This window comes from Columba livia, chromosome 1 (genome assembly GCF_036013475.1).
Source record: "Columba livia isolate bColLiv1 breed racing homer chromosome 1, bColLiv1.pat.W.v2, whole genome shotgun sequence".
NCBI classification, from domain to species: domain Eukaryota; kingdom Metazoa; phylum Chordata; class Aves; order Columbiformes; family Columbidae; genus Columba; species Columba livia.
Window position 1 is genome coordinate 200,880,529 of NC_088602.1, and position 22,112 is coordinate 200,902,640.

The window sequence follows — 22,112 nt, forward strand, 5'->3', positions numbered from 1 at the left end:
GTGATTTCTCCCTTTCCTTTGTGCAACCAACTCCCAGTTCGCAAATTTGCCCTTTAACTTGATATTAGTATTTTGCTATACGCCATTTATACCACAAGGTCAAACAGGGCACAAATCCTTACAGCAAATATTTCTCATAAATAGCTCTTCACCTAAATTTCTTCAAAATGCAAATACAGCTACTGTGACTTATTCTGAAGACTACAGCACTGTGAGAGAAAAACCTCTAATTTCACAGGCAATGTATAAATTGATGAACGTTTCAAATTTGCTTCTGTATATCCACCTATACCTCTGTGTACCTAAATATATCTCTACCTCCCAAGAGATATAAGGGATAAAAATCTGAAATCAAATGTCAGTCATTCTTTTGGCAAGTGTAGGAGGTGATTTAAATATGAAGAAAACATTTAAATTGATTCTGCTTCTTTTATGAAAGAAAAAACAAAGCATCCCCTTCATTGCACTGTCTTCCAATTCACATTACTTGTAATATTAGCAAAACAAACAGGCATCATAAACAGCAGCATAAGAAGAAATGTTATAAAGAATTAAAAAGGAGTATCTTGGGGCAGTAGTTTATCTTGATCACAAAGTGCTTGTTACTGTTTCTAACAGTACTTTTTCTTTCCTGCTGTATCTAATGTCTTCATATAGATATTTATTAAAAATGTTTATCTCTATATAATGTTTATCTACATATATGTGCTTAATTGTTTTTATGACACTTTCAGGAAAGCAAGATTCAGTCAATGTTTAATAAGGACAGCGATAAGTTTATGTAAATCCTCAGGCAAAGAAATTGAGGGAAGAAGTGGTAGCTCTGTAATTCCATCTGAAAAACACAAACTCTTTTGTAAATTATCTCAATAATGGAAAATTAAACAACATAAATCAAAACCGATAAAATGATGAAACTTTCAAAAACCTTTTCAGGTTTTGGTCACGAGGTGGCACTAAATGTTCTCTAGAAATGGGAAAATTTACACTACTGATGGAGGCAGTTGAGACCTTCAGTGAATGGCATACATTTCTAATGAGAAATAAAACTATTAAATACACCTGTGTGCTAAATGAGTGAAGAAGCAGGAATATCAAAATCCAAACTTCCTTCCTAAAGTAAAATTTGCACATGTTGAACACAAGAGGTCCCAGCTCCTGAAGGGTGAAAATCGATCTTTTTCCAGATCTATGTCACCAAAATGAGTATCTCAGTTGCCAAGAGCCTTACAAACCATGTTTACAATACTCATAATGAAAAAGCTGTAAAAGTTAACATTTGTCTACCAACCCCCATCTAAGTATTTTCTACATCTTCAAAATCTGTACAAGTGATAATATTGTTATTGAATATTGTTTAGTACCAAATCTATGTAAAAATTCAGATTTTCCCGGTCATCTTTACCTGATGCCTCCCTATTCTTCACTCATCCCAGTTAGTTTACTAATATCTACTGATTCAAAATAGCATGTTTAATCAAAATCTCCTGAAATCATACTTCCAGGCAAAAAAACCAAAACAAATAACCCCCCAAAAACGCCCTAAAAAAACTACCCCTCAAAAACTGCTGACATTAAATGAGACCTTGCCTCAAACTGTGTTAAATTGTGTACTTTTAGGCATTCAGAAATGTTTTTCATCTATAGAAAATAATATAAAATTGAACAAAGCAGTAATTAATATATTTAACTTGCTACAGATACAAAACTTATACATTTAAAATACCAATAAATCACTCTGGGAATACTGAAAATCGCAAAAAATATAGGTAGCTTGCTGAAGATCTAATCAGATACTACTACTGCTGCCTTTCAATCTGCTGAGGTTTGTTGCTATGCTACTTCTACCTCATGGCTAAATCAGGTTGGTGACCCAGTTGTATCTATACATATTAAATGAGCAATAGTGAAATAGATCTGATTTCATCAGGCTTTCATCTTGTACCTAAATCCAGCTTTGTTGCTTTCTTTTCCTTTTTTTCCTCCTGCTTTAGGATTGGTAATAGGATTTTAGGGTTAATCCCAGGAATAACTGAATTTTGAATAAGGCCAGTTACAATCTATATTTCAGCAGTGAGAAGCTATTATAAATATTTATCAGAATCCATTTAGAGAATAGTAAGAAAGCAATTTGTGAAGTTTTATTCCCATGTAGATCTCAGCACAAAGAGAATTTGAGGCAGTTCAGGCAATAAAGGTTTGTAATTTGACATGCCAAAAAATAATACGTGGTGTTAAAGATCAGCATTCGCTTCTTGCTACAGAATAATTGTTTTCTCCTATCCTATGACCTGTGTACTGATACTCTTCAGATATACAGTACCACCCTACACATACATTGTAGAGAAAATGTTTAAACTTTATTCTAGTACTCAGGAGCACTCCTGAATTTCTTAAGCTGTATTGCAAGTATAGGATGAAATAAAATTAGGATTCTATGACGATTTACACTATTGACACTTCTTGAAATTTTCAATGCATTACATTTCTTTTCATTGTGAAATGTATATATGCATATTACAGACAGAAGGCATGTAAGGTGCAAAAATGCTTAATACTAAAGTTTCTGAAAGGACTCTTGATAGATCAGATGTAGGAGCGTTCAACAACAATAAAACTGTTAAATCAGAAGATATCTGTTAAAAAAAAAAAAAAGCATAATATGAAACAACTATTTGTGAAAGGACCAAATACTGGGCCAAAATCTGCTCTTAGTTAACTTTGTTAACCTTTCTTATCAGTATGATAATGCACACATTAATCAATGCAACTCTCACACGCAGTACAAAGGGATCAATGTTGGAGCCATAGAGCACAATGCTGGGCTGCAAATCTCAAGAGTTACAACAAAGACTGTCAGCGCAGGCTGCCAGATGAAGTAGCTTAGCAAGATGAACTCACTTATGGTCATTTCATGATGCTGTTGCTAAATTAACATGTATTATTTAGTAAAGATGATGTGTTTCTGACTTCTACTGAAAAATTCAGTACTGTAAACTTCAGCAACTCCCAGAGAAACGCGGCTGATCTGAACTGCACTGCTGCAGAGCTGCCGTCTCTTCTCTGTGCTGTACAGCATCGCTACCCAGGGACATCGTGAGAGCTCTAACAGGAGACTTCATAGAAAACGATTTTGTCGATTTTTTTTTTTTATTTTTTTTTTTTTTTAAATACTTGACTAGAAGTCAAGTATTCAAAAATCTTCAGTCAAATTCAAGTTATTTAGAACATGAAACACCTTTTGCCAAAAAAGGTGAATCATAGAATACCTGGAATTGGAAGAGACCCATAAGGATCATCAAGTCCAACTCCCTGCTCCTTGCAGAACTACATGAAACTAAAGCAATGACTAAGAGCACTGTCCAGACATTCCTTGAACTCTAATAGGCTTGGTGTGGTGATCACTCCCCTAGGGAGCCTGTTCCAGTGACTGGTCACCCTCTCGGTGAAGAACCTTTTCCTAATGTCCAAACTGAACTTCCCCTGATGCAGCTTCATTCCATTTCCTCGTGTGCTATCACTAGTCACCAGAGATAAAGATTTTACTATTAAACCCTTTTCTATAAATTTACTCAATATGTGAGGTTGCTACTCAGGGCATCATAATCAAGATAAATGTTTAGCCAATGCACCAAACTGCAAGAAAGACATACACTTCAGCAGCCTGCCATGTAACTGGGGGATGGCAGGGGACTATAATGTCACTTCTATATTCCCAGGGCTTGACTTAAATGTCCCTTTCACCCTTGCAGGGCAGAGCAATGTCCTTGGCTGTACACGGTACCTGGGGTTCGCAAGCCGAGGGGAGGCAGCAGCAGCTTCACTGCCACCCTGTGAGATGCAGCTGCTGTGGCAGAGACGTGTGAGCCAGAAGGGAAAAGTATGAGTCTTTAAAAGTGTGAGACTTGAGAAGTCCATTATTATTCCATTCATATTTTGCCTAAGAGTCCCTTTAGATTCACAGCGAATTAACATCTTGCCACATTTCTTCAAATATTCAACTACCAAACAGATGACTTTTAGATATTAAAAAATGGGGAGCACAGAACAAACACACCCTGTCCAAATCTTATGGGCAGCCTGCATTTTCCTCTTTTTTTCATTAACACGGTGAGCCATCTTTCCTCAGCAGAATCCTTAAGGCCAGCCCAGACTCTTCAGAACTGGTAAGAAACAAGTTCATTGTTTGAGAGACCTTTCACCCACTACAAGTTTTTAGTTATACTATCATAGCTCCCTGTAATAATTGGTTCCTGGTTGAAAAGCTGACTCAGAAATGCACTTTTTGTCCAGCATTTGACGTGTCACAAAAATTCATGGATTGATGATAGGTCTGAGATGCAGCAAGGCTCTCTTTAGTAAGACTTGGGCTTTACTAAAAATTATGAAATGGGAAACAGGTATAGATTTAATAACCTGTGCAACCATGAGGTAGAGCTATCATCTCATTTTATATACTACTAAATTACTCATTTTAAATACTTCTAACACACTAGAGAGCTAGAATTTATTCTGGAAATCACAGAAGCCCATGTCATGTGCTATTAGAAGTCTAACATCCTGACATTTGACAACTATAAGAGGAGACAATAAAAATCTGTATTGATGCCCAAAGCAATCTCTCAAAGGGGGAATGGAGGTGACTTTTCTAGTCATCTGGAACTGTCAGCTATACTGTACAGTAATAAATGTATAGTTTCCAGGAGCATTCCTGCTTATGACACCCTAATGTAGGATTTCAACTTCCGATTTCCATTCTCTTCAGCTCTTCATGCACTCAAGTATTCCATTGCTTAGAATTAACACTTTATGACAGATCTGAAGCGAAACAGATCTTAAGATTTGTCTTATTCCTTTTCCACTCTTTCAGTTTCTTTTTTCTCTTTTAAGTATCTTTTGAACATTTTCCTTTCACAGAAAACTAAATTATCAATTAATAACCCAAAAGTAAAAAATTAGCTGATATGTTAAAGCTAATGGTAATAATAATAATAATAAAGAAAAATGGTAATAATAATAATAATAAAGAAAAAAAAATAAGAAAAAAAAAGGTGTAAAAAAACCTCAAAAAAGCCTGTTTTTCTTCCAACTAATTCCCTTTTGCATTCTCAGCTGAGAAGAGGTAATACGATTCAGCTCATCTCATTTCCTGATCTTTCAATGGGAAGCCCAGTACAGGGCAGTGGCCCAAGTTCTCCCTACAGCCAGTGGAGACAGACAAGCACCTCCAGGGTTGTGCATTGTCCTCAAGAGAATCAAAATGACTTGTCTGCTTGGAGGAGTTTTTAATTTTTCTCCACTAACTATAGCCAGGGCCTAGGCCTTTTGGTCTCAGGGAGGTTGTATGAGCAATACCATGGGGTGTAGGAGAAGAACATTTCAGGATTGCACAGGACTTAGTATGGAATATTCAATGAAGGAATGAGGGTGAGGAAAGGGATTCAGGTAATTTGGGGACAAACAAGTAGGGGAAAACAGAGGGGTAAGAGGAAAAAAATGTTGGTCTCGTGTAAATAGTTTGCTGGTTGGTACGTTTGTCTGGCCACATCCTACACCTCACCAGTGCAATCTGTCCTGCCTTCTAATTAAACTCCATTTCTAGCTCTTTTCCTAGGTGATGGACTGTCTATTCTGCCTGTGTGTCTGTGCCTGGGGTTGTGTGTGGTCAGACCAGGGGCTGCAGGGCCCACATGTCCATGTTGTAGCACCAAGAGAGTCTGAAATGAGTGGACTTCAGTGTCAGAAACTGGAGTGGGACTGGAATGTCTTTGTGTGTGTGTGCGTCCATCAGGGTGAGATCACAGAGTAGGGGTTGGCTATTAGAACCAAAGGAAACCCTGATAGCTCTGTGTGTACACGAGATGGCCTCTACCTGCAACTTGTGCGCAGAAATACAGCAGACTGGTATGGAGGGGCAGCTGCTGGGCAAATGGAGTGACTGAGCCCAGCTGCTGGAAATATCCACACAGTACACACATGTGTGTTTGTGTGTGTGTATATATATATATATATATATATATATATATATGTATATATATGTATATATGTATATTTTCACCAGCAGATTTCCACCCAGTTCAGGCAGATAGGGGTCAGAATGAGGCTGTTGGCACTGCCTGTGTTCACATGAGTGCTCTGCATTTATCTGTGTTACCTGTGTGGCTGACGTGGTATGTATGTCTACGCATGAATATATGTTATGTGGCATATACTTGTACTCCATGTTTATATGCCCACTGGGAATGCATCTTCAGCCACACTTGTGATTGGATTTGTGGCATGGAGCTGTGGTGGCCTCATCCATCTTGGGGTGTTGAATCTAGCAAGATATGCTTTCCTCTAACAGGGGAAAAAATAATATAAAGATATAAATAATATAAAGATTCAAATTCCTAAATTCAGATGGCTTGGTTATAATTTTGTAGCTCTAAAAGAAAAATAACTTTATCTTCTAAAGGTTTTTCAAGCTGAACATGGCAATTTGACTTTTGGAGAAGGTCCCTTTTACTAGCTGTAATTCTCAAAAAGAGAAGACTTGACCCCACACTAACATCACCATGAGTTTTGTGTTATTAATATATTGGTTTTGCATACTGGCACACTATTTTAAGCCAGATATTTAAAAAAAAAAAAAAAAGGCAAGCAAGTACCATAGGGAGTATTATCACTGGGACAGCAGAGTAACACTTCATTTTCACCTCTTTATCGCAGACTTATTCTGTGTATGTCTGTTTTATATAAGTATTCACTGTTCTCTCTTATTGCACAGACAATATTGTGGGACTGGTTAAACTGAAGATAACAAGGAATTTTCAAGTACACTAAAGATAACAGAAGGCCTAACTACTAGAACATGTCTTGCAAGATAGATATGGTTAAACTGTTAAGTACACACAGAAAATAAAAAAGTACTTGGTAAGTATTGCCTGTTTACAAAGCTGAAGGCTGAAACATTCGTATCATACAAGGGTGATGAAGTATATTCCAGTCCATTAATAACTAAGGTGGATGATGAACAGCTACTTGGGATAAATATTTAAGTAAGCAGGAGAAAATGAAAGAAAAAACAAACAAAAAAAAGCAAACAAACCACCAAACCCAAACCAAGCAAATAAAAAACCCACACAAAACTAAAACAACAAAAACAAAACAAACAAACCCCACAAAAACCACAACCAAAACCTTTATGTATTATTGATTTGAAGCTAAAAAGGGAAACAAAATAATCTAGTCTGACTTCTTGCATAGTGCCTCACCACCCACATATCACTTAAAATTCCCTTGGTTACTTCTGTAATAGACCTTAAAAACTGCATTTAGTGGTAGATGTTTGCTTAAAGTGCATCTTCCAGGAAAGCATTAAATATTGATATGTAGACAACAAGAATCTATCCTTGCAATTTGTTGAGGCATATTAACTATGTATGTGCCATTCAAATTTATTGGGCTTCCACTAGTGATCCTTACAGTGCCTTTATCTGACAGTTTTGAAGTCTATGGACACAAGAGCTTTCCCCAGCAACAGCACTTCTCAGCTCTAATCAAATCACTTATTTATTTATGAACGCCAGTCAAAAAAAAGGTCAAATTCTGTGAGTTTGAGCATATGTCTGAAATACAGCTCAGATGACTCACTCAAGACTGTTTAGTTCTTGAAAGCATCATGACACAATCAACCAGTAACCACCTTCCGTCCTGAAAGAAGACACCTACAATCTTTTTTTGTAAAATCTGAGCCAATCGCTTTTGTGTGATACAGTCCACATTTATGTAACAATATGCAGTCACAACAAAGGGAAGACACACATTCAAAATCCGAGTTCATCATTTGCCTCCCAGGAGAGAAACGAAACCATCAGTCCATCCACTATTTAGATGGAAAGTTGCCACTGAAGCTGTACAACAGTTCTCATTCACGTCAGATGAAGACAACAAGAAGTTTGACTACTAGCAGTCCTTCGCTTTTTTCTTTTTCATGATATAAATTGTGTAATTTGCTTTCAGGAGGTTCAGAGTCTTGTTGAAATCAATTAACCACATTTCAATAGCCAGGTAATGTAATGTTCTTCCACCCTAATCTTCCTCTCAACTCAAGCCCCATATGAAATACTTTAACATAGCAACATTGACTCCTTTCTTAACTTTCTCATTAGAGGGGAAGGAAAATGGAACCATAATTCTGTGGGCAAACAAAAAAAAGATGATGTTGTTAGTACTACTGCTTTTCTTGCTTCTATTCCTACTATTATTAATGCTTTAAAAGAAAATTCTTTCTAACTTTTAAACAATTGTTGGATTTCCCTAGTCCCTAAATTTTCTCCAGGTCCCTAAATTGTTTCTGTAGTTATTTGCAGAATGTTGTTCTTCATTACATTTGCTAAACAGTCCTTCAGATATGTTTCCCATACATATAGTCTAGTTCAGCCTGCAATTACTCGCAATGCAGAATTTGAATATTAGACTTTGACCACAACTTCTTCAAGCTTTATTTCAGTTCAGCACCTACAGCGCTTACCAAACATGCCTGCATAAAAACACATACACCAAATTACTTCCCTGAAAGGTAAGATGCAAGATAATCACCTTCCATTACAGAATGCTAATGGTTTTCCATTAAGGAACACTGCTATGAAGATGTTTCTCTCTGTAACTATCATTGCTCCTCTTTGTTTTGAAAACGACCAATTAAGTTTAAGAAAAACTTAAAGGTCATGATACAATTAGATGGATTATGGTGAAGAACTCAACACCCAGCTCTAAACTTGCCTTTATATTATTCTTAATTGACTCTCTGGCTTCTTCCCTTCAGCTAGTTCACAGTCCACCTCATTACCTGATCATCCAGACTGCACTCCCTCAGTTTAGCTGTAAGGATGCTGTGGGAAACTGTGTCAAATACCTTACTCAAGTTAAGGTAGACCATGTCCACCACTCTGCCATTATCCATCCGTCTTGTTATGTCCTCATAAAAGTCAATGAGGTTGGTCAAGCATGACTTCCCCTTGGTGAAGCCGTGTTCACTGCCCCTAATGACCCTCTTATCCCTGATATGCCTTGAGATGGCACCAAGGATAAGTCGTTCCATCAGTTTCCCAGGGATGGAGGTGAGGCTGACCAGTCTATAGTTACCCAGGTCCTCCTTCTTGCCCATTTTGAAGACTGGAGTGACATTTGCTTTCCTCCAGTTCATTAGCAAGTCTGCTGGTAGGCCCTTTCATCCAGAAGACCTTTTTATCTTCTCTGCATCCACCCACACCACTACTTCTGTGACAGTATCTCACACCGATATCATTATCATGCTTTATGACTTCCTTGAATAGTGATGTTGTTCAACAAACCAAACCACCAGTGAACTCTTCTGGGTCAAAATTCAAAAACACAGGAAGAAGATATGTCTTAGTCTATTTGAGTATGTAATTTAATTAAAGATTCACTAAAAACCTCTTTAAATGGACGTAATAAATGAAACCACAGACATTTCTGGAAGTTTTTATGAGGTGAACTGAAGCACACTCATACAAATCTAAAACTTCTAACAAAGAAAACATAAGCATGACAGGTTACCTGGTTGCAAAATCTAGCATCCCCCTCCCTTCAACAGGCCTTCAGGCTAAGGTTTCCACCCATGGCATGTCTGTTAAGTTTTTAAACAAGCTTAAGAAAGTATTTCCTAGAGTGAAGGAATATTTCCCTGTGCCTAAGAGAATATAGGTACAATCTGAACTGCAGAATGCAGGAAGGAACACATGGGAGAAAGAGAAAATCATTTGAGAAACTGAAAAGTCCTTTGTGGCACTTTCTTCCCATTATTATATAATGAATATTTTAATTAGGAAGACATAAAGCTTATATTAACCTTGAGAGTAAGGGGGGCAAAATGAACAGACTGGCAATCACTGAGTTGTGGGAATTATTAATACATGATAAGTTGCTATTAAAAATCAGTGAAACAAGAGGTGTATCTTTTACAGATTTCTTTTATCCTTAAAAACAATTTCACAGGCTGGGTGCATAGTTTTTTCTTTGAAATCAGTTTAGACAGAAATCTCCTTTACTCTCTTTCATGCGTAGAACTTCACAAAAGTAGAAGAGCTTTTAGTTTTCTGTTGTCCCTGGGATGCTCATAACATTTAATTCCCAGTTCATAAACAGTAAATACTAGTTAGAATTTTTACAAAGGCTAAGTGATTTTAAACAGTCCTACAGCTCCTGACCTTTACTGTGTCTGTTGCTGCAAGGCAGGTTTTTCCTTTGTGTGGTTTTTCCCACCTCTACAGATTTGAACTTGAAACACATTTCTCCTGCAAACTGCAGCCTACCCACAATCATAAACAAATTACACTTTCTGTGTCAACATTTGAAATGAAGTCACTAAATCATAGCGTGCTGGGATGGAATTGCTGCCCCTATCATCTACCACTTACTGCTATCAAAGCATGTAACTGGATTAGTGGGTAAACAGCTGTATTACTCATACATGTAAGCTCTTTCAAACAGTAGATTTTCTTTCTGCAACAAAGCACAGCACTTCAGATAAGAAAAATGCAAATCCCAGAGGAAATCATGACATATTAACCCCTGGCAATCTTTACGTGATTTAATAGTTTGTTCAACCTCTTTTCACTGGTGATAAATGCAAGAACTACATTAAATTAGTAGAACTAATATATTATAACACATCCACTTTCAAGCTTTTTGTTCCCCAGGACTTCTCCACATACCAGGCATGGTTCATTAAATCATCTGTCACTGTCTGGAAGTGATTGGCATGAGCTTAAATCTGTGTCTCTCAGTTGTGGGCATGAATCATCATACATATGGGTTTTGTGGGACAACATCTTGGCAGAGGTTAGCGGTAAAACAGCTCTCTAGTTCACTCAAAACCTCATTACTAAACCCTCCATGGCTATTAAAGCTAATAAGCCATAAAACAACTGTTGCTTTCTCGGCCAAAAGAAAAACTGTAGATAAGTTTTGGCTATTGCTAATATTCACATATTCATCTGCTAATATTGTAGGGACTGAACATTTTCACCACTTTTTTTTGACTTTTTAATTAGTGAATAATGTCTAACACCGGGATTCCTCAGGAGAAAATATCATAGAATCACAGAATCTTTTCAATTGGAAGAGACCCTCAGGATGATTGAGTCCAACCATAACCTAACCTGAATCTAGCACTAAACAATGTCCCTAAGAACCTCCTTTAAGCACCTTCAAAGCACCTCCAGGGATGGTGACTCCACCACTTCCCTGGGCAGCCTGTTCCAAAGACTGACAATCTTTTCTGTGAAGAATTTTTTTCCTAATATCCAATATAATTCTCCCCTGGCACAATTTGAGACCATTTCCTTTTGTCCTTTAGTAACAACATGAAATATGTTGAGTGAATGTAAACTTATTTCAGCTAGAACAAATTATTTAAGTTGATATTTTGGTGTTTGGATTAAGAAAACACTGGAGTTTGACTTAAACATGCGTTCTGTTATAGAATATTCTGTGAAGAATAATGATGTTCTTTCATGTATCACCATCTCTCCATATGGTCCTCAGATCATTTAGAAAAAAGAAAAATGAGATTATTTTAAAATTAGATAAGAATTAATGAACTGCCTTTTAATACAGTACATAAACCTAATAAATAATCAAGCCTTTCACCAAAGTTATACAAGGAAGAATAAGGAGGAAGAAACAAAGCAGTAAAATGAAGAATTTAATATTTGAATAAAGATGAGATCTCAGACCTTCTAAGAAAGATCTAACTGATCAGAAGAATCATCGTTCTAATATATTATCACAGTTGATGTAAAACATAATACATCTCCTCCTTAAGCAGTGTCACTTTGGTTTGAGGCTTTGGTTGGACTGTGGAAAAACTGAGCAAATGAGGAAAAAAATTTTAAAAAAAAAACATTAAAAAGAGGAAAAAAAAACCCTAAACTTCTGTGTTCACTTCCCTCACTTAAAGAATGCCTTGTAGTAATAGAGCCATTTGTTTTGAATCTATAGTATATGATTCCCTTTCTGTTAGAGGAATCAAATGCCAGAACACAGTATCTCCCACAACTTGAATTATGTAAGGCATCTGAACATGTAAGAACACAGGTTATACAAAAGTCAATCAAACACTGAAAGAACCTAATATGGACTTTTAAATTGTAAGTGCACAACACCAAATAGCACTTTATAAAACATTTCAAAATGCATTAGACAATTATGTACATTTCTGCAAATGGTGCCCTGATCTGAGGATAAGCACAGCACAACCAAAAGCTCCTCTTCAGTTCTGCAGTCAAATATCTGATGTGTGTCTCTGAAGTTCACTACAAGAAGAAAGGTCCTCACATATTCTAAGTTGCAAACCACTGGGAAAAAGCACTGTGAAAACATTTAGAGATTTCTAGTCCCTTTTCAAGACAGATCTTGGGGCCTCACTAAAATGACACTGAACCTTAGCTAATAAAATACCCTGTACCCAAAGAAAGCTTAGCATTATTTTATGCTACTTCTGGGCAGCTGGGAGTAAAGGAAGGAAAGAGTTTGGAAAGCTGTGTCTATCAGGAAGTAGTGGGGTTCCAGATCTTCCAATAGCAAAAGCTGGCACAGCTCTGCTCGATGCAATAATCAATTTCCAGCAGTTTAGGAGTAGATTTTTTTTATTTTATTTTTTTTTTTTAATTAGTGAACCTAACAACAAGATTTGAGTTATTTAATGTCATTACAGGAAAGCTTATTTCTTTTAATAATAGGATTAAAATAATAGTTTATTTTCACTGCAATTTAGACTAAAGAAAATGGTCTAATCCACTATTAAAAACTTCAACAAAGGAAGTGCCGTTGCAAATAAAGGCTTCTTTTTACTACTTGGAGAAAGGTCTCCTTAGACTGACAGCAAACAATGAAGCAATAAGTGGTGTTCAAAGAGATTTCTGATAGTGATATTTCAGGTCTCTCTCCCTGCAGGCTAGCTACAACACATATGTAGAAGTTGAAAACTGCCTCCAAAATCATTCCAGAGTCACTCACCATACAGGCTGTCTCTTGTCATTAAGAGTATGTCAATGTTCCCATCCTAAATCCTTAAAATCAAAGCTCTACAGTTCAACAGCTTAATAAAAAACACAAAAGCCTGGCCTAAGGCTAGAGCGTGACATCCGAAGTATCAGTCGGAAAAACTAAAGTTGCCTATGCAGTCTTCCCCTTGCCCAAATCTATTTTATTTAGCCTTCAGCTTTCTTGAAAACCAGGTATTTGCACTTTAAATTCCAGGCAAGTATTAGAAAGAACAAAATGCCATTAAATTAAATAAAAAAAAAACAAACCAAAACAAACAAACAAGCAAGCAAAAACAAACAACAAATCAAAACAAAAAAACCACAACCCACTACTTTAAAGAACTATTAAAAGCCGTTATGTAGAAACAGTTTTAAGTCTGGTAGTAAAATTTGAAGTGCAGTGACTATAGGCAATACTAAATTTTGAGGTCATGGTCTGAAAGATCTCAGCTGCTGAAAAGCCAGCTCTGAAAAATCCACTACCACCTTCATTCAAAAAAATCCTTACAATTCTGCCCTCCTAACAATTCTCTGACCTGCATATCGTATGTGCTCTCTCTGTACATATAAATTATGCACATTTTGGAATTATTTCATTGATTCTTCCTTTTATTATCTTACTTATAACAGGAAAAATTGCTTTTCTGCCCATCAACTTGCTAACTGTAGAAGTTCTCAGCAACACCTCTTCAGAAGTCAGATGTATGGCTGTACATCTGTCATCACACGTCAGTTAACACAAGCAATCCAAATATCTGTTTTGTGGAAGAGGAGGTCCCCCATCTCCTCTGTATAATTTTATCTCATACCAGAAAATAAAACCTGGGAACCACCAATTGTTTCAAGAGAATTTGCATATACCAATCAAATAGAAAATGTGTTACACAGACTGGAATAATATATTGGAAAGGAGAATTTGGCTGCACTGATGTTTGTTTAAATGATTTTTACCTTTCACTCAATTGTTCAGATAGCAGCAAATCTAGGACTTCCATTATACTTTGCAAGAAAACACGTAGCCAAGGGTGGTATTTTGCAATATTTTAAGTCTCTTAGAAGCTTAACATTGAAGCATCTCATATGTAGCATTGGAAATAGTTTGCTTATGGCTTTGTTGACAATGTAAATTTTATGGAAAGAATAGATACTCACTGAAACTACATTCACAAAGTCATCGTCAGACAAGGTCTCTAACATCTCAATGACTGAGGTGCGGATCAGCTTCAATGTCAGTCCACTGACACTCCCGCTCCTAACAGAAATACACAACAGAACAGAGAAATTGAATTGAACAAATTTTATTTTAAACTTACAAAGAAAATACTGAGAACCAACCAGCACTCTCACCAACTTGCACACTGAATTTTTCAATAGTTCTTCTAAATTCTCCAGCTCACTATTAGTATTATTACAACATTATAATAAAAAATTAGGTCCAAAACTGGCAGTGAAAGCCCCAGTCCTGTGGCTTAGGTGAAGTCGTAGTGATACATCATACTCTCATTTTTATTTCAGGAGATCTGAGAGGGTTTATCACCTTCAACCACTGCATTATCAAAATCTTTTATATTCTTACACATAGATTTACAGTTTTAGATTTTCAGATATCCAAACGGCAACTTGTCTGATTCAAGGCAAAGCCTAAGCTGAAGTGCAGAAATAATAAAAGTTGATAAAACTCACTGCTGATATGAAAGCACTTCACGTTTAGAAGAATTAAATGCAAATTCTCTTACTGAGACTTTTTTTGGCATTAAGCAATATGTTTGACACATCGGGATCAATGCTTTATTTGGTCCCTCAACATTAAAGAAAGAAAACCTTGCTAAGGAAAATAGTTTATTAATTTCTTTGTTGACTTACTAGAAATATTTTATAGCAATCAAACTTGACAATTTTTAAATATGTATGACAAAACATGTAAGACTCCATAGAGTCTCATCTTTCAGGATCATAAAATCATGATTAAATCTACAATAATGCTTCTATATATTTGTGTTCGCGTTGCATTTTATAACAAATCTTGCCATGCACATGAGAAAATTTCAATTGATTACTTCAAAAATTAAGATGCTTAAAGCAGAATAATATTAGAATGATTAAAAGACACTCCCTTGTGCTTAGTTGAAATAACTTTCAGGTTTGGTTTGCACATTTGGAACTGTTTTTTCCTGTGTATTTATTTTGTTCATACCAAGATTTTCGATTCTTGCATATAAGGACTTCTTAATTCTCTCCCTTTTTCAGCATACAGATTTGTTCAACATATCTAAGTACTTTTATCCCTCTAATGTCAACATCTAGACATTAAACACTTACGCATCCACTAAAATAAGCATGTCTTTGGGAGATGCAGCTCCTTGGATATACCTGAAATAAATGAAGAGTATGAATGACAAAAATTCAAAACCACATTTGCTGTGTGTGATGGAACACGCTTTGAGATCTCTAAATCTAGCTGAACCAACAAAATCCTTCTGTTGTAGCTACTAGAAACCCCTGTACTATAATTTTCTCTCTTGCTGTGCCTTCTAAGTAAACCAAAGTCTAAACCACATTAGGAAAGCCTGGAAGTCAGATATACCGATCTGAATTCATTATTTTTAGATGTTGATAACAGAAAAACATGAATGCTATTTCAGAAATAAAGACTAGATGACAGAGGAATCATTACATCAGCTTAGCTGAAGGAAAAATACTTCATTCTTGGATAAAATGTATACAACCAGTATGAATCCAAGTATCAATACGTATTACAGAAAAAAATAATGAAAAACAATCCTACTGTTCTCTGTTCTTCTACCAACGTAGTGATTTTTTTTTTACTGTCTAAACCCTGAGACATATGCAAAAAAAACCCCTGAAAGAATGGCGAAGTTTAATAATACGGATTGTGTTTCATTTTGGAATAAAATTAAAATTCTTAATTGTCTTATACATATTTCATAGTTACTCTCCTATGAAAAGGCCCAGGTAATGCAGCAGTATGATGTACTATAGTAGGTACTACATAACAAATAATATGATTTGAATCTTGCTTATTCAGGAGAATTAACTGATTTTATAAAAACATAACAGCAGTATCTAAAAGTAAGGACTATTAGATAAAAATAAACAGAAAAAACTGTCTTTACAATCATATCAAGAAAGTGATGTATAGAAATCAGTTTCTTAAAGAAAGCTTACCATGGTCTTCTGCGAACATCATAAAGATCTATTTTGTTTGGAGTTCGACTTTTATCTACCCATGGGGAAGCTAAAAAACAAACAAAGACAAACAAACACCTTTATCTTAAGCATTTTAAACACAACATTATAACGAATCAGTAGCATAGACTTCGTAGTATATAACATTTGATATGGATTAGAAAAGTCTGTATTTTATCTGTGTTTGAAATACCTATGTACTCTTATATATGAAAACATATAATGCAATACAAGTATATATAGATAAAGATCTTAAAGTGCCAAATTGTGTTGGAGAAACAGTTACTGACTCTAGTGCACCACTGAATGCAATGGAACCAGAATTTGAACCAAAGTACCTTAGAATATGAAATAACATTTGAACAAGAAAGTACTTCATTTCAAAAGCAGTTATAATTTGATTCATGTTGTATACAATCAGACTGTACTGATGCAAAGCTCAGTTATCCATCTAAAAAATTATTCACTGGCTCAAGAGAGCTTTGCCTAAAACTGCAAATTAGAAAAGTACCATGAAAGTATCATATTTTCTGGAAATAAAATGAGATGGATATATTAGTGTCTCTGTAAAGAAAATGCTAAGATTAATAACCTTTCGCAAGCATTTAATCTAAGCTTTGCAATAATTTTAAGCAAGGGTAGGCATTTTTTCCTTACTGAAAAACAAAATGAGACTTTCAAAACCATTTGACAGCTTAACGAACACAAATAAAAGTGTGAAAAGTTAAATGAAATGAAATAACGTTCTCCAATTTGTTCTCTCACTGTATGCCAACAGCATTGGGAGAGCTATTTCCTGACATTAATCATTTTTCTGTCTAGGAAATACAGAAAGAGATAGGCAGCTCCAGGATTCTTCCTGAAAAAGCATTCATCTGAGACAAATAGGAAAAATTCTGGTGTCTATATTCATGAATAGAAAAGAAGCCAACAGCTGAGAGCAGCTGCCTATTTGTGATTTTACCAAACAATCTCCTTCCTACGTGAGCATAACCTGAGTCAGCACATCAGTTACCAGAACATTTAAACAGAGCGTGACAAGACATTTATAAGTATATATTTATCAGCATACATTTATCGGTATACATTTGTCAGCCACAGAAAACACTGCTCTCTGTTGTGTACCAGAAGAACCTCAGACTTGATACCAGTATTGTTTATGATCTCAGACCAGACCACCTTTGTGAACTGAACTTGTGAATTGCTTTTGGAATTTCCACAGATGAAAGAATAAAACCTTTGAGATTTGTCAACATTGTTAGTAACTTAAGTATCATTACTTGGGTATGCACAGGTTAAACTCACCAGTATTTTATGAGCCTGAAGCCATGGTTAGCACATGTTCAATCGTGGACTTTTTGTGTCCTTCCAGACTAACTCATCTATTTGATTTCTATCTGAAAATCCATCCTTCAAATACATTCCCTGAGACTTCAAAAATCTGCATTCCATGTATTCATTTCAGGTTGTATTAAGAGTATTTTAGGTAAAATTGCAAATATAAATCAGGGTACTGACCAACACTGCTGTATCTTAACTCAACCTTTTAGGCTTTCCATTAACATCTAATAAAAGATTATGCCCTACCAAATCTGTCCCTCTTAATCAACCCATTTCTTGGACAGTCTTCATAAATAGACAATTACCTAAATGCACCTGTCTGGGTTTATTTCAAAACAACATATAAAATGTAATTTAGACTGTTAGTGTGACAATAGCTTTCAGCAATCTCAATTAAGAAGTGAATTAAAACTTTGTTTTTGAATTATATTTTTTTCATATAAAAGATATATCTGCCTCCTTAACTACATTCTCTAAAGCAAATGGATGGTGATTTAAAGAGAATTCAGAAGCAGGAGCTAAAGAAGAGTGTTTCTATTATAACATCAACATGTTTTTCTAGAACAATGAATACTCACATAGTCATTATTACAATTGAATGCATTTTCTAAAAGTTCGCAAAATAACAGACTAGCTCCTTGACTAACATAAATTGTGTACTGAAAACCATCACATGAACGTTTAGCTATAATTTATCTGATACCATAACCTTCAAGAAGATGACAGTGCAACTTTATTCACATATTATTTTGAAGTATCATATAACTTTTCTAAATACTGAACTAAAATTTACAGAAACATGTTAAGATTATATTTTGTCTGTGTAACAGAAGACAATCCAGCTACATTTTTCTGCAAAATCTGAGAGCTACAATATGTGTTAATGTAACACAACCTGACAGGGGAGCACATCATTTTCTGAGATCAACATCAGTCGCCCAGACAAAACACACTTCAGGATTGGGTCCTTTAGACCAAATCTACTGCAACAAATTTTTCAGAAACATGAAGTGGCAAAAATAAGTGTTACTTAAAATTGTGAGGAAACACAGAATAACATAATGTGAAATGCCTGATACTTTCTGTAATATTTCCAAAAGCACAAAAATATCTCTGTATAACAAAAGCTGGTGTTGGTGGGGCTTTGTTTGTTTGTTTTTCCCCGCCTTTCTCTTTATGGAGAGAATGGTTCTGGTTGAAACCAAGTAAAATAAAGGATCTGAAGACAAGTCCTTCCAAATTGCTCTTCAGAGAAGGTCCTTCTGTTAAGACTTGAGCAACTAAGCTTTGCACTCAGTTCTACTGCAGTTTTTTCAGTAATTTCCTGGATTGTAACAAAGTTCAAACTCACCCTTTCTGGCTATATCTATAGCTGTATCTATATTGATAATTTAAAAAACACAGTTGTAGGGAAGACATTTGCCAGAATTAAATAATGAACTATTTGAATGGTCCAGTCATGCTCTTAGATCATAAAACACACTGTGAATAAACCACTCAGCACACTACTCACAGCCTTTCTATTCCTTTTGAAGATGACTGTGAATGATAACAGTGTTTTCTGTTTGGGGAGATATTCCGAGTGCTGAAGACGACAGCTAAATTCCACAATTTCTTTTGCCCTAGCCTGACTTGTTCAGCATGCCCAGTCTTGGAAAGACTGGAAAGAGATCGGAGAAGGTCTTTAAAAACATTGTTCCTTACCATGCTTTTAAAACAGTGATTTCTGTGCCACACATAAATAAGTTTATTTTTCCTAATTAATATATTACCTTCTTTTGAGACAAATACAACAAGCATCAACATGTTTAAGTTTCCACTTGAGGAAAACTTTCTGGATTTACACTGAGACTGAAACATTTTTTGTCAGATATTAACAGGGGATGGATCATACAAATGCTAATTAAGAAATAAACATTTACTGGGAGAACTAGTTCTATTGATTCTTATGATGTTTTCTACAACAGTAAACATCATCTGTTAGTAAGTCTCTGCATGGCTAAACATAATTAAGGAGTCAGCACTTAGTATCCAAAATTTCATTCACACCAAAGTAGTGCTGAATTCCCTCTTCAAGAATTAACAAGACTAAATTACTCATTCATCCTCAGCTCTCTGAGTTAACATTTTTAATTTTAAATGGCTTTCAATGATCTCAAATCTATTCACCAGTTTTGGAACTATTCTGACTATTTAAGGATCTTACTGTAATTGCTGCTACTAGAAAACTGAAGTTGCCTTAGGACAGTTGATTTCCAATGATCTAATTTTAATTCAACCTGATTTCAGCTTAAAAAAAAAAAAAAAAAAGATAAATGCTCTCTACGCAAAAATACAAAAAATACATAATTATGCATTTATAATTATGTAGGAAATAATTAGAAAGGATGAAGACCACTGAAAAAGACAAGTATTGTCTTGGGTCATTTGGGGAAACTGGCTTCCATCTTATTGAGAAAAGCCTTTATATGGCTTAAGATGAAAGCGAAAATGAAATGCACAAAAAGACGATCACACATTTTCCTAAAAAAGTGAAACTGAAGATCGATGATTTTGAGATTTACAGCTTTATTTATATAATCTAATATTTAAAACATGCATTTTAATCAGATGTCTTGGAACCCCGCTCACCGAATGTCTTTAAGACATCAGGCTCACCATGTTTCGTTGTTGTACACTAATATCTTTGAACTATGTCAACACTACACAGTCTCTGTTGCATACATTAGGCTTTAGTCATGTTCTTTGATGATTTTCTTGTCTGGCATGTGGTCAGATTTGATATTTTATAAATTATTCATTGGATTCTATATCCCTCCCACTTCTGCTGTTTGCATTATGGAGATACAGGCCTGGCTATATTTCAATCCAGAATGAGGCATGTTCTGTAATTTCTACGCGTATAGGGTGGAAATCCTCAGTTTTGTTGATTACACACAAAGTTAATTCATACAGTACAGAGGCTGTCATAATGTAAAGCCTAAATGAAAGCATTCCTCAGGAAAGGGCTATATTTGCCCATTTTAATTCATGATGTGATTCCAGAGAGCTTCCTGAAAATCCATCTGGATGGGACCCCAGTGACACCTGTCCTGCTCCACTGGTGCACTATGTGTGTGTGCAAGAAACAGAGAGACACAGATGAATTATTAACAGCTTTACATACCTGTAACATATTTGGGGAACGAGGCTGAAATCTGATAATGAGACAGGTAAAACAAAGCCTGTTATCAAACCTTAGCAGCATCTTATTCTGGCTCAAATTCCATACTTTCCCATCTTTGAGGGTTACTAGTTAATGAGCCTCAATGTAGCATTTACAGGGTTAGACAAACAAATATTTGTTAAAGTTGAATTTTACTTTGCTATCTCAAATAAATATTCATGTGCATATTAAAAACATCCATGAACACAGACTATTCAATTCCCTGTGCCAGATTCAGCAAAGTCTTCAGGTGGAACAAAGGTGCAATATACAGCTTATGCTTTGCCTTTAGGTTCATTTTGTGTTTCTTATAGTTTGACAAATTAATAAGATTTAAGCTAGATTTTAGTGGTGGACTTGGCAGGTTTACAGTTGGACTTGATTGAAGGTCTTTTCCAACTGAAATGATTCTATGAAAACTATAATCAGGTATGTATCAGCCCACACTAGTTAGGAAATGTGCCATTCTTTAGCCCACTGCTCAGAAAGAAGTCACATGACGTTTGGTGTGGCAGCAGCACCTCTGCAGAATTACTCGGTTACTCTTCGGTAAAAGTTGAAAAGTGATGAGACATGGTAATTAAAAATAATAAATAGCTGTAACTTTAACCTGGAATTAACCATCATACAATGTTTTGCACCACTATACTTGAAACTCAAAATATTTTTATCATAATGATACCTTGGATTAATTACTGATCAGCACTATTCTCCCCAATATTCCTGGTCAATTACCCGTTACTACAGAACATGTTCAGTCAAGACTAAATGCAGACACTTAACTACTTTATTCAAATAATGACTTAAAAATTGCCAATAATTCTCTTCACATAACATCTAACATTGACAGCTCTGTGCAATGTCCTCTGTCTCTTTCATAGCACCACCCCACACAGAAAAAGGGTATAATAATCTCAGATTATTTTTTCAACATGTGTCACTTATGTGGTTATGGGCAATACCGAACTCAGTTTCGTCTCAAATCAGTTCAGCAATGAGTTTTGTATGGGAACAGTCTGTATGTAAACAAATCTATTGCATTATTGATCCAAACATGTCAAAAGAAATGAAACGGAATTGAACCTGTAACACATAGAGCAGTCTGTGACTTAAAATTAACCTCTGAGCTGACTCTGTGTTATCCCAATTCAGAAGCAAATATTTCTGCTTCTGCATGTATAAGCTGAATTTCATCCTCAATAAACATGTTGCTCACATTGGTTTCATCTGGACTAACTGGCATCCCCTACAAGGACGCTGGGGTATCCTTAGAGCTTGAGGAGAAGAGGTAGAGAAGGCACATG

General features: G+C 35.6%; 1 protein-coding gene across 12 annotated transcripts in view; it reads right to left on the reverse strand.

The window, feature by feature from the left end:
• Window positions 1-22,112, reverse strand: part of CACNA2D1 (calcium voltage-gated channel auxiliary subunit alpha2delta 1) — a 394,769-nt gene that overhangs the window by 89,397 nt on the left and 283,260 nt on the right. For all 12 annotated transcript variants that reach the window (XM_065049199.1, XM_065049200.1, XM_065049198.1 and 9 more), the window contains exons 8-10: window positions 16,242-16,311; window positions 15,375-15,425; window positions 14,208-14,307 (exon numbers count right to left, since the gene is read on the reverse strand). In XM_065049199.1, coding sequence (XP_064905271.1) covers window positions 14,208-14,307; window positions 15,375-15,425; window positions 16,242-16,311 — 221 coding nt within the window. The remainder of the gene's footprint in view (window positions 1-14,207; window positions 14,308-15,374; window positions 15,426-16,241; window positions 16,312-22,112) is intronic.